The 12559-nt window shown below is 48.2% G+C and overlaps 2 protein-coding genes across 2 annotated transcripts; both read left to right on the top strand.

Moving 5' to 3' along the window:
- Positions 1–63: 63 nt before the first annotated feature.
- LOC110089440 (uncharacterized) lies at positions 64–5221 on the top strand. The gene is made up of 3 exons (XM_020812521.3): positions 64–224; positions 2199–2352; positions 4567–5221. Exons 1-3 carry the CDS (start codon positions 182–184, stop codon positions 4979–4981), a joined length of 612 nt encoding a protein of 203 aa, XP_020668180.3. The 5' UTR covers positions 64–181; the 3' UTR covers positions 4982–5221.
- Positions 5222–7828: 2607 nt separating this feature from the next.
- Positions 7829–11845, top strand: LOC110089446 (uncharacterized). Its single transcript, XM_020812528.3, has 3 exons — positions 7829–8385; positions 10749–10902; positions 11311–11845. The coding sequence occupies exons 1-3, from the start codon at positions 8343–8345 to the stop codon at positions 11834–11836; spliced, it is 723 nt and encodes a 240-aa protein (XP_020668187.3). The 5' UTR covers positions 7829–8342; the 3' UTR covers positions 11837–11845.
- Positions 11846–12559: the final 714 nt, after the last annotated feature.

Raw genomic sequence — 12559 nt, 5'->3', positions numbered from 1 at the left:
GGGACATTAGGACAACGACCTCAGGGGATCACGTCCTTGGCGTGCTGTATTAATGAATGATAGGGGCCCAAGGTGGGCATGGGTGGAGGGAGACCATTTATTCTTCACAGGAGCTCCCACCGCTCAGAGGCACCCCCCTCTTTTCATCCTAGCAGGTTCTCAGGACCGTCTACAGACCACTATGAACTTCTTGATCCTGACACTAGCTTTGGCCATCGTCACAGGTGAGTAAAGGGGCTACGCAGAGCAGAGAAGGATACCATAAGTCTTGGGACCAAATGGGGGACCTTCTCAAGGGAAATCCCATATCTGGGTTGGTATCGAAACCGTCCCAGTTTAATGACAAACCGAGATAGATATAAAGAGATAAACAGAACAACCATCCAGAATCTTATTATTTGAATATGCCGGCAAAAATTAAACCATGGGCCACTAAGTTAAGGCGTAGAGGCTTGCGTTCCTTGCCACAGACCCATCGTTTGACTGAAGGAACAGTAAGCAATACAAGCGTTGACTCTTTACCTAATAGGAGTTCTTCACTGGGAGTTAACACCATTTGCCTTCCCCCCAGTGTATGTAAGCAAGAGGATTCGGGCCACGGGTCTTACATCCTGATTTTCCTCCAAGTTGGCAGGTGTGGGCTGTCTTCCCTTTCCAACTTTATCCCGACAACAACCTTGTTGAGGCTGGTCATCCTAAAAGAGGCTGCCTGATGCAGGATCACTTAGGGAATTCCAGTATTATCATCTTAGAACTGCAGAGCTGGGAGGGACTCTGTGGATCATCATCCAACCCTTATCAAGGAGGCTCCATGGGGAATCGAACTCCCAACCTCTGGCTCTGTAGCCAGCGATCTAAACCACTGAGCTATCCAGCAGTTCATGGCTCAATAGGGGACATGAACCTTGGTCTCCTAAGGAAAGTCACACCACAACAGGGACTCCCCTGTTAATTATTAGTTTCTCATGCAGAGATATTATAAAGCAATTCAGGAACAGTGTAGTTACAATGGGATGTGTGAAACTCTGTGACCGAGGGCTACGAATTTTTAAGAAAACATATGGACTAAAGTCGCTTCTAGGGCCTTGCAGTTTAAGCTGCATGAGTTTCACCCTCGATCCGTCCCCGCAAGAGGTGAACCGTTCTGGACGAACCTTTAAAAATCTAAACTTTGTTATAATAACAATCTATTGAGAATTCCAGAGGGTTTTTTTTTCCTCAGCTCCTCATTAGGTTGGGAGAAATGAGGGTGGGGGGTCGTGGAAAACTCCAGCCAACATCTTTCAAAGCCTACGTCTTGATGATGCTTGATGCCACCAAGAACATCAAGATATTCACCTTTAAATTAAAGCAAAAGAAACACATGGGGTTTTGCAATACAGGGGAAGGGTTGGGTGCCAACTTTTGTAACGCACCCCAGTTCTTTGCTTCACCACCGGCGGCAGGGGCGCTTTCCTCAGAGGGCAATGTGGGCATTTGGCCAGGGGCCACGGTCTGTAGGAGCCCACATGAAGAGGGGGGGTGGAGTGTCCAGAGCGGCCACCAGCCGGGAGCCATTGGGGAAGTTGTGAGGGCAAGGGGGTTTCTGTGCAGCGCACACGGGGGGTGCTCCTGGACGCCGAGCAGACGAGGCTCAGCTCCTTCGTGTGCCAAGGGCCCGCCACGGGTCCACTGCCACGCTTGGGGAAGAGCCGCAGGGTCCCTCCCCCAGTTTTTTCCGCCTCCTCCCCACTTCCCTGGGGGCCCGGCAGCAGCTGCCGTTGGCACCATTGGGGTGGCTGATCTTTCTGCATGAGTGGATTGCAGCCTCGGCATGTTCTGCACACAATGTGCACAATTGTCCCTCTTCTCTGGGCATGTGCAGAGTGCCTCGAAGCTCAGCTTTAGGCTCCCCTTCCCTTGCTCATCCTACATATTCCAGACTTTCCCTTCATTGTTACGTTATCCGTTTGTTTATCTAAGCCCGGTTCAATTATTTACTGCTACTAAGATTACCTGAGTGAATCAATCTTATCTATGTTACCTTACATTGTTCAGGTTGTGTGATTTATTTAGGTGGGAGGTCAGGGAGAAGAAGGGAGGAAGAAGCCCCCTCCCACTATTATATTTTTTTGCCCAAAGCCCGCCAGAACTTTGAAGGGTCCCTGAACGAGGGTGGAGAGTGTAAAGCCATTTCTGTTTGCAATTTTCCTTCCTAGGATCGCAGGCTTTTGTCCTCCGAGATGCCCCGGCCCCACCTTCCAAGACGGCGCAATTATTTGAAGCAACAGACACATTCTTTGATAATATTGAAAAAGCCTTGGAGAAGAAGTGGGATCTGATCACGGAATCCAAGACTGGCAAAGCAGTGACGTAAGCAAATCTTGCTATCTCTACCTACCATGGAGGTGCATTTGCTGGAATAACGTTTAGATGGCCTACATCGGCGCATGTGCGATTTTAGTGTTGTCCAGGTGTTTAGCCTTTGTTGTTCTCATAGCCATCAAGCTATTTCTTATTTATGGCACCATTACTGGATTTTTTTTTGAGATATGTGAGATGTTCAAGGAATTGTTGACTATTGCCATCCTGCAGTGAATTTTTCGTGGTCAGGTGGGGAATTTGAACCCAGGTCTCTTGAGTCCTAATCTGGCACTTTATTGTGAATGCTCCACACTGGTTCCCTGAGTTTAGTTTACACTGCCCGTGAGCCCCAGCGGGGTCCATGATCAAGGCGTGTAAGCGGTAAAGATGGGCACAAACCAGTTTGTCCTGGTTTCCTCCCAGTTCATAAAGGCAGATGCACAGTGCTCTCCTCCCCTGCCTCTTCCAGCTCAATCAGCCACCTATCAGACCCAACCGGCATGCTTTTTCCACCTCCTCAACTAATCCAGTCCCGGCAAGATCTCAGGCTTCTCGGCCCCTCCCCTCTGGGCTGATCTGCCAATCAGAGAAAAGGCCAGGGCAGAGAAGTCTGTGCTCTTGCTCGTGACTGGGAGATCAGCCGAGGAGGTGGGGAAAGCAAGCCAGCGGGGCCTGGTGAGGGGCTGACTGCCTGAGGAGGCAAGGAACAGCATCTGCGCTGCAGCCTTTACGAACTGGGACGAACCGGTTCGTGCCCATCTCTAGTAAGCAGTCCAAAGCCCATAGAAAGCACAGGGTTGTCTATTCCCTTTCTGCCTTGACCACCAGCAGCTTTTTGTACTCAAACATGCTAGGAATGAGGCTTGAGAGTCTTCCACGTTCAGGCCACATGCTCTTCCCTTGAATTATTGGGGGGGGGGCTCCTGATTTCCTGCTGAGTTAACTAGTGGATTCTGTCCGCTGAATATCAGAGAGGTAAGCGAAGCAGGCACTGCCTTTGGAAAGGACTCACGTCCTTGCCTAGCAAAATAAGGAAGCTGGCCTACGTTTTATGGAAATACATGGAGGCAGGAAAGACCGTAGGAATCCTGGTTCTAACCAAGAGTGTGATCAGGTGGAGAAACAGTTCACAGTTTTGGACCAGTGATGGCACAGTCTGGTGCAAGCAATTATTGACTTTCAGATGATATACAGGATATTGCAAACCAACCCAGCCCTTCTCTGTGCCGAAGATGGACTTTTTTTGGTCCACCGCAAGTCTACTCTTTTTTTTAAAAGCTGGGCTTGACTGATTCCCGTATGTAGGGAAAGGTGAGTTTAAGAGCGGTCACTCCCTGCCAAGTAACTCTTTCCAGACATGACTCTTTTTTCACTGACTGTTTTCACCCTAAGGTGGAGTAGCAAGAAGTCAGAGCTGCCCTCTTGGGGGAAAAAAGCAAGATTAGAACTGCCAAGATGGAAGGGACCCTGTGGGTCATCAAGTCCAGCCCCCGTCAAGGAGGCACAGTAGGAAATAACTTTCCTTGAAGCCCCACGGTGCAATGGTTAAAGCAAAAACGGAAAGCATGCTGCTTATATACCGCCCCATAGCACTGAAATCACTCTGGGAAGTTTACAATGTAATTATGCACGCTACACATCACCTCCCAGACACTCACAATGGGCTGGGTACAGTGATGCCTTGCTAGACAGTTACCCCGCATGACAGTTTTTTATCTAGACATTGACTTTTTGTGATTGTTATAGAGATTGGCAAAACAGTGATTCCTATGGGGGAATTTCGCTGGACAATGTTTGGTCCGTGCTTCGCAAACCGATTTTCGCTAGACGACAATTTGCTTTTCGCTAGACAATGATTTCGCTAGACAGCGATTTCAGTGGAACGGATTATCATCATCTAGCAAGGCACCAGTGTATTCAATTTACTGATCTCGGAAGGATTGGAAAAGGAGTCAGTTTTGAGCTGGCTACCTGAGCCCTTTAGGATCAAACTCAGGTTGTGAGCAGGATCTTGGCTGCAGTACTGCAGTTTGATAACTGTACCATGAGGCCCTCCAGTGGTTAAACAGCAGTACTGCAGCCAAGATTCTGCTCCCAACCTGAATCTGATCCTAAAGGGCCTTGAGGTTGACCTTCCATCTGAATATCCAGCTCAGTTTACTTCACTGCAAGCGGAGTTGTATCCTGTCACCTCCATCATCCCCAGCCTTCTCTGTTCCACAGTGAGGTCTTAGACGAAGATGATGATGATGATGACGACGCCAGCCCAGATGTCGAATTATCTGCAGACGTCCAGGATACCCTTGATAACCTGGTCGGCCTTATAGACAACGTTGCCGATATAGCAGAAAAACTGTTTGATTTTATGGACGAAGTGGAAAATGCCTCAAAGCCGATCCTGAAAAAAATAGATGCCGCCTTTGCCGATTTGCTCGCCCCTTATTTTGACCCCGTGCTCGAGGAACTAGAGGCTCACCTGGCGCCCCTGGGCCGGAACCTGGCCAACAGGCTCAGGGAGATAGACCATAACCTGGAGGAGAGGCTGAAGGCCCACCTGGAGGTTCTGGACAGTAAAGTGCCTGAACAGGTCCAGAAATGGAAAGAAAGCCGGGCGTCTCAAAAGAAGGCCAGGAAGTGACATGAAAAGCGGTCACCTAGAAGCTGAGGTTTCGTAACACATTCATTCTGGAGAAGAGGATGATGAATTTCTTTTAAAATTGACTTTGGGTAGTGATTGGGCAGTTCCCTGGGGTTCCCCTACATCCTGCTCATCACTAAGGGTTGACCGAAACCTGAAAGGGATTATTGCAATAATTGGGTGGGGTGTTAATCTGTGAACTCCTCTCCAGATGGTACAATAAAGACACGTCACTCACCAGGTCTTGCTGCGGTGCGGTGCGCCGGTTTACTCACAGATCCTCCTGCCATGGGTTGGCTACATGTTCTGTTCCTGGACGCAGCCGATAACAGTTGCGGATCTGTCATTTGTCAGGGTGGCGAGGTCCTTAGCGGGACAACTCTTGTGCTGCATCTTGTGGGACTGCCCTTGAGTCACGAGGAGAGGGATGGGTCCAGCCACAGATCCCAGACATCTCTAGGGCGGCGCCACAAAACCTTACAGTGGTTTACCTAACTATTATAACAATATAATGTAGACACAGAAAATCGCCAGTGATAGATACATGTAGGTGTGTTTTTAGTTTAGGATTCACACAGTTTACAAAAAGCACCTTAGCCTATCTTGTTTCGAGGATATACAGTATATCACAGAAGTGAGTAGACCCCCGTCACATTTCATAAATATTTTCATGTGACAATACTGAAGAAATAACACTTGGCTACAATGTAAAGCAGTGAGTATACAACAGTGTCAATGTGCTGTTCCCTCAAAATCACGCAACACACGGCCATTAATGTCTAAACCGCTGGCAACAAAAGTGAGTACACCCCTAAGTGACAATGTCCAAATTGGGCCCAAGTAGCCGTTTTCCCTCCCAGGTGTCATGAGACCTGTTAGTGTCACAAATCTCAGGTGTGAAGGGGGAGCAGGTGTTATCGCTCTCACTCTCTCAGACTGGTCACTGTAAGTCCCACATGGCACCTCATGAACTATCTGAGGACCTGAAAAAACGAATTGTTTCTCTACATAAAGATGGCCTAGGCTATAAGAAGATGGCCAATATCCTGAAACTGAGATGCAGCATGGTGGACAAGACCATACAGCGGTTTAACAGGACAGGTTCCACTCAGAACAGGCCTCGCCATGGTCGACCAAAGAGGTTGAGTGCCCGTGCTCAGCATCAAATCCAGAGGTTGGCTTTGGGAAATAGATGTATGAGTGCTGCCAGCATTGCTCATTGAAGGGGTGGGGGGTCAGCCTGTCAGTGCTCAGACCATACGCCGCACACTGCATCAAATTGGTCTCCAGGGCTGTCGTCCCAGAAGGAAGCCTCTTCTAAAGATCATGCACATGAAAGCCTGCATATGGTTTGCTACTGAGAAGCAGACTAAGGACATGGATTTCTGGAACCATGTCCTGGGGTCCGATGAGACCAAGGTAAACTTATTGGGTTCAGATGGTGTCAAGCGTGTGTGGCGGCAGCCAGGTGAGGAGAACAAAGACAAGTGTGTCGTGCCTACAGTTAAACATGGTGGTGGGAGTCTCATGGTCTGGGGCTGCATGAGTGCTGCTGGCACTGGGGAGTTACAGTTCATTGAGAGAACCATGAATGGCAACATATACTGTGACATATTGAAGCAGAGCATGATCCCCTCCCTTCGGAGACTGGGCTGCAGGGCAGTATTCCAACATGACAATGACCCCAAACACACCTCCAAAACGACCACTGCCTTGCTGAAGAAACTGAGGGTAAAGGTGATGGACTGGCCAAGCATGTCTCCAGACCTAAACCCTATTGAGCATCTGTGGGGCATCCTGAAACGGAAAGTGGAGGTGTGCAAGGTCCCTAACATCCACCAGCTCTGTTGTCATGGAGAAGTGGGCGAGGACTTCAGCGGCAACCTGTGAAGCTCTGGGGAACTTTATGCCCAAGAGGGTTAAGGCAGTGCTGGAAAATAATGGTGGCCACACAAAATATTGACACTTTGTACCCAATTTGGACATTGTCACTTAGGAGTGTACTCACTTTTGTTGCCAGCGGTTTAGACATTAATGACTATGTGTTGCGTTACTTTGAGGGGACAGCACATTGACACTGTTATACAACCTGTATGCTCCCTGCTTTACATTGTAGCCAAGTGTCATTTCTTCAGTGTTGTCACATGAAAATTTATGAAATGTGAGGGGGGGGTCTACTCACTTCTGGGATATACTGTATCTCCTCCGCCTTTCACTAAACCTGTCTCACCTGCCATATTAACATGTATAGACTACAGAAATAAAGCTTGGAGCATACATCGGGGTGGGGAAAGGTTTTCGGTTCCTGTCACTCACTGCCAACTTTCCGCTATGTTGTCCGAGTCTTCTTGTTCCAAGGATGTCTCACAATGTTTTTATCTGGAGACCTAAATATTGTTCTGAAGCTCAGTCCCTCTGTAGATGCTCCTCTAGTTAGTGAAAGGGTTCCCAGGGAGGGAGAACAGATCACGATGACCAGTTTGCAAAAATAGATTTCGGGGAAAGAACCTTAAAGGAAGAAAAAGGGCATGCCAAAGCCACCCCAGTAAAGGCTAAGCATGCTCTGTGGGTACGGGACGCTGGCAGAATGAGAAGATTGAAGGTGGAATAGCGTATCCCTGAATAGGACATAGCTGGCTGGCCAAAACACTGAAATGGAGCACTCCGCTGTACATCGTCCTTGCATTACCATTTCCTCTCCCCCAGCTGGGTTTCTTACAGAACTCACCTCACAGAAGCTCACCACTAGAGGTTGGTGGGTCAAGTGTTGGGGGGGTGAGGGGCGCAGTGCATCTGTGCCAGCTTTGCAGCGAAAAACTCGCAAGACTAAAGTGTTTTGCAATTTTATTTTATTTTAATTTTTTTTTTGTGACTTGCAAGATGAATTTTTCTATGGCCGTGCTTCACAAGACGATTTCCCCCCAATGCATTCCTATGGGAAATGCATCGAAATGCGTTCCTATGGGAAAATTCGCGAGACGAAATTTTCGCAATACGAAATGACTTGCGGGATGAATTATTTTCGTCTTGCGAGGCATCACTGTATTATCATGAATGAGACTTTATGGGTCCTTTCTTTCTATTTCTTTACTTTCTTTCTATATGTAGCAGACTACGGCACCGTATCTTCCTATCGTTTTCTCTTTTTCGACCGGTTCCTGTCCTTCTGGGTTTCAACCACCTCCAGAGAGTGCACACAAATTCTCACGCACGCTTGTACATTCACCTTAGGGCAGTAGCCCCGGTGGTAATGAATGATAGGGGGTGGGTTAAAGAGAGGGTTTAACTGCCTCTTACTCTCCCTGCTCCCTGCTCAGACCTCACCTTAGCAACCCCCCAGGAGCCTGCATTTTTAACCACCATGAAGATCGTGATCCTAATCCTCGCGTCAATGCTCTTTGCAGGTGAGTAGAAGGAAAATTCTGAAGTCTTTTTGTGAAGGGGTGCTTCCAGAGGGAAATCCACCCGTTTTTGCCTTCTAAGTTTATTAAAAAGCAGGCCTAACCTCCTGTATTTAAGGCTGAAGGAGCATCAGCACTTTCTAAAGGTACGGAGAGGGAATCTCATTGTCAAATAGGAAAGGACAACCTGTTCATCTTTCCCCTGATGCTGGAAAAGAATACAGTACGGAGGTGGGGGGGGGGTAAGACACATCCTTTCTATTAGGCAGAGCGAAGCAAAGGTTTATGGTGGCACATCGAAAAGGTCCACCCTTCTGTTTTGGAAGGCAGAACGATGCATGCCACACAACCTGCCTGGCACCCTTCCTGCCACGTCCTGCCACAGCCAATATACAACGACTGAACTGGCCCTTCTTCTCTTCTGTCATGGAACGAGATGCCTTCACCTGGGTCAGGGATCCATCCCTCATTCCAGAATCGACATGCTGGCTGGGGCATTTTGTAATGCCAGAAAAGTAACTTTTCCAAGCTTGGCCACTGGTAGCAGTTTGCACGCTCTTGGGTGATCCAGCAGTTGTGCGAGCAACGTGAGAGTGTCCGCCGGCTGTCTGAGGCATGCCCCGTACTCCTCTCATTCTGCAGCAGGGCATGGGGCTGAAATGGAGCTTCCAGGTCCAGAGGCAGTATACCTCCGAACACCAGGAAACGTACAGCGGAGGACAGTTTTAGCCTTGAAAGAGGCAGATGGCCATGGATGAAGACAGGATAGCGTAGCTGGACTTTTAGAGGTGGGGGTGCAACACTAGAGAGATGGCGTTGGAGGTGTGCCATCGTCTGCCAATGAGGAAAGGCTTCCCCCACTGAAAACATGTGGATGAAGAGGGTGGAGCAGAAGTTCAATCGCCAGGTTTAGCTTTTGCCCTACTTTTCCGGGCCCTTCGTTCTTCCCCCATCCAGGGAGGGCCGGCCACTTAGCTGATGAGGAAACGGGCCAGCTCGCCTCCCTCGGTGGAGATCAAGGTCCCAAACCTTCTAGATTTGTTTGCCAAAAGCAAAACCTGCTCTGTAAATATATGTTTTCAAGGCCAATAGCCAAGGACGTGGGGAGGTGACGTCCCTTCTTTCCTGTGTTGTGCATGTCAAGGCTGGTACAGGATGGAAGCCATACGGGATGGAAAGCACGCCATTGGCACCTCTGGGTGTTGATTGTCCTGGTCAATTAAAACAGGCCTTAAATTTGAGTTTATTTCCAGAAAGGCAAAGGCTCCAGAAGAACGTGGTGAGAACCAGCCTTCCATCTGGGTGTTTATATACACAGCTAGGCTTGAATGGAACAGAGTCACAGAAAAGGTGTGCGTAGAGCAACGCACGGCATGGTCTCCTTGCTGGGTTCGACTGCAATTCGGGAAGGAGTGGCTGATCTCCTTTTTAAACTAGGTGAAAGTGAGGATCCGGATCTCACCACTTCTATACCTGGTGACTTTGCTTGTGTGAATGTGAAACAATCAAGATCCAGGGAATTTATGAAAAAGGTCACTAGAGGAAGAGAGATTGCTCACTGCCCTGCCAGATGGTTTTGTCCTCCTGTATTTCCAGTGCAATGCCAGTTTTGTCTTGTCTAATGTCTCTGATATTATGTGATTTTATCTAAACAATGTATTTTTATCTTCCTAGTCACTGACTGTAAATAACAACAATAACAATAATAACAAACAATAACGACGACAACGACAATGACAACAACGACAACAACAACAATAACAGTAACGACGACAACAGCGACAACGACAACAACGATAACAACAACAATAATAATAATCAAGTTAAATTTTTATAAAATATATATTTTGCAGAAATAATCAGGTGTAGCTATAGATGGATTTATCTGTTTCTATTTGTTTCTAACTGGCTCTGAGCCCTAGAACCCAAGTAATCATGAATGAAGTCCTTCCCTATCTTCTCACTGTGATCCTCTTTGCTCGTCGGCCCAGCCAGAAACAGGGAATGTTGTCACCAAAAAAAGTGACTTTTCTGAGTTCTGTTCTTGCCAAGAATGGCTTTCTGGAAGGGGAGAAGGGAACAAGCAACAACAAGAACACGGGGGAGCAGGGTCCAGAGAGTTCCAGGGGAAATTCTCCAGGATGTAGGTCTTGACAGCTGCAAGAGCAAGCCAGCCCTTGACGGCTGCACCAATACGGAGGTCCCCCTTTGTCTGTGTTAACTTACAGAAAACTTTAAGGAACGGCATGCATGCCTCTCAACAGGGACAAAGGTCTGGTCAGCCCCTGGTGGAACAATATAACTTCCCTCCACCTCACGGCATCTCGTGGCCAGTGCAATACAGACGGTCTTTTCTTGTCTTCCAGGATCCCATCCTTTTGTCATCAGAGAAGCTCCGGAGCCAGATTCCAAGCTGGACGTAGTACTTGACGGATGGCAGCTATACCGGCGAGATGTCCAGCAGTTGACAGACAAAATACTGTTCGTGGTCTCAAGATCGAACACTAGCGTCGCTTTTTTGTAAGCAGATCCCCTTCATGCATGCAAAAGCTACACTGTACAGTTCTAGCCGTTGGATTCCTCCTTAAATCCCTGGGTTCTGACCTATGGAATCAAGGGACCGGTAGTTTGGGGAGAGATGTACGAGGTTCTGCTGTGGTTCAAGGGAGCGCTCTCGCCAAGAATTTTACATTACTCGCCAAACTACAGCTCCCAGGATCCCATGGCATGGAACAATGCCAGTTCAAGTGAAGTCAAAAGGCTAGAACCGTATACCCTAAATATGCCGGATAGCTCTGTGGTTCGGCATCTAGATTGGGGGTTCGATTCCCCTTTGGGCCTCCTTGACAGAGGCCAGATTTGATGATTCGTAAGGTTCTAAGACTTTCCCCATTTTGCTAAACTCTTCCCAAATTCTTTGTTTTGCAGAGATACGACATTCCACATCACCCGCTACTTGAATACCCTTCATGAGGAGATACCTCCAGAGATCAAAGAATTACTTGATGTGATGGTTGGAGTACCATTAAGTATTATGGACAAAGCAGTGACCGCTTTCTATGACCTCAGGCGCAAGCAAGACATGGTCGAGCCACTGAAATCTGTCGTGTCATATTATTCTGATCCAATCCTAGAGAGAGTGGGTCCATGGTTAGAGTCCCTCCAACGTACCCTCAGGGCCCAGATTCAAGAACTAGAACACAGGTTGGACAAGATGAAGCCACAGTTCGAAACCCTGGATACTCAGCTGTCCTTTTACCTCCAGAAGCTGGAAGACACTCATGCGTCCCTCGAACCGGTCGCCAACGAAGTGCGGACACGCTTCAGGCAAATGGTGGAGGCTCTCCACAAGAACCTGCAGCCTTACATGATGCCCATTCTGGAGGAGAGCCGAAAATATGCAAGGGAGTTTAAGGAGTGGGTTCGCACCCCTGTATTTCCCCCAAATCCATGATTCCCCCCCCCCCAAAAAAGTAACCAAGGAATGGTGCATCATTGATCTCTATAGAAAATCTGTGTGAAATGTTCATTAACATAATCTAGATGGTGGGGATTTGTAACCCTTCCTCCAGTGGATGTAAAAAAAGATAGGTTCTCAGCAACGCCCGGAGAACCTCTCTTTTAGGTTGCGTTTCTCGTTCATTATGCAAACATTGATTAAAGAGTTTATTCGTACATATTTAGACCTGCTCTAAACTCTTGTCTTCCATAACAAAATCTGGCAGTGACTGAAGACTGGTAGCCATTACAGCAGTGGTCCCCAACCTTGGGCCTCCAGATGTTCTTGGACTTCATCTCCCAGAAATCCTGGTGAAGGCTTCTGGGAGTTGTAGCCCAAGAACATCTGGAGGCCCAAGGTTGGGGACCACTGCATTACAGGACATCCTCCAGCATCAGAGTGTTGGTGGACCAAGGTCTGAAACTGACAGCAACCTCCACACGCATGCACCTGGGAGGGAGGCCTATGTCCTTAAGGACGCCCAACCAACCATTTCGGAAGGGTTGTAGTTAGAATGGTGGGCTCACGAGAGATGAGTTCAAATCCACATTTGGTCATGAAGCTCACTGGCCGCAGCTTAGTCTTGCAGCATCTCAGCCCGACCTGCCCCCCAAGGTTGATTTGAGGATAGAAACAGGGGGGTGGGTGGGTGGAAGGTAGGTTGCTTTGATCTGATTA

The sequence above is a fragment of the Pogona vitticeps genome, chromosome 9 (assembly GCF_051106095.1).
Source record: "Pogona vitticeps strain Pit_001003342236 chromosome 9, PviZW2.1, whole genome shotgun sequence".
Classification (NCBI taxonomy): Eukaryota; Metazoa; Chordata; class Lepidosauria; order Squamata; family Agamidae; genus Pogona; species Pogona vitticeps.
This window is presented reverse-complemented; position numbering and strand designations above follow the sequence as displayed.

What these genes read in the sequence shown, in the direction of transcription:
- LOC110089446 (XM_020812528.3), top strand. Translation starts at nt 8,343, where the DNA reads ATGAAGATCGTGATCCTAATCCTCGCGTCAATGCTCTTTGCAG. An exon ending in CGCGTCAATGCTCTTTGCAG is followed by an intron (nt 8,386 to 10,748) that starts GTGAGTAGAAGG and finishes CTTGTCTTCCAG; the next exon opens with GATCCCATCCTTTTGTCATC. An exon ending in AACACTAGCGTCGCTTTTTT is followed by an intron (nt 10,903 to 11,310) that starts GTAAGCAGATCC and finishes TTTGTTTTGCAG; the next exon opens with AGATACGACATTCCACATCA.
- LOC110089440 (XM_020812521.3), top strand. Translation starts at nt 182, where the DNA reads ATGAACTTCTTGATCCTGACACTAGCTTTGGCCATCGTCACAG. An exon ending in AGCTTTGGCCATCGTCACAG is followed by an intron (nt 225 to 2,198) that starts GTGAGTAAAGGG and finishes TTTCCTTCCTAG; the next exon opens with GATCGCAGGCTTTTGTCCTC. An exon ending in AAGACTGGCAAAGCAGTGAC is followed by an intron (nt 2,353 to 4,566) that starts GTAAGCAAATCT and finishes TCTGTTCCACAG; the next exon opens with TGAGGTCTTAGACGAAGATG.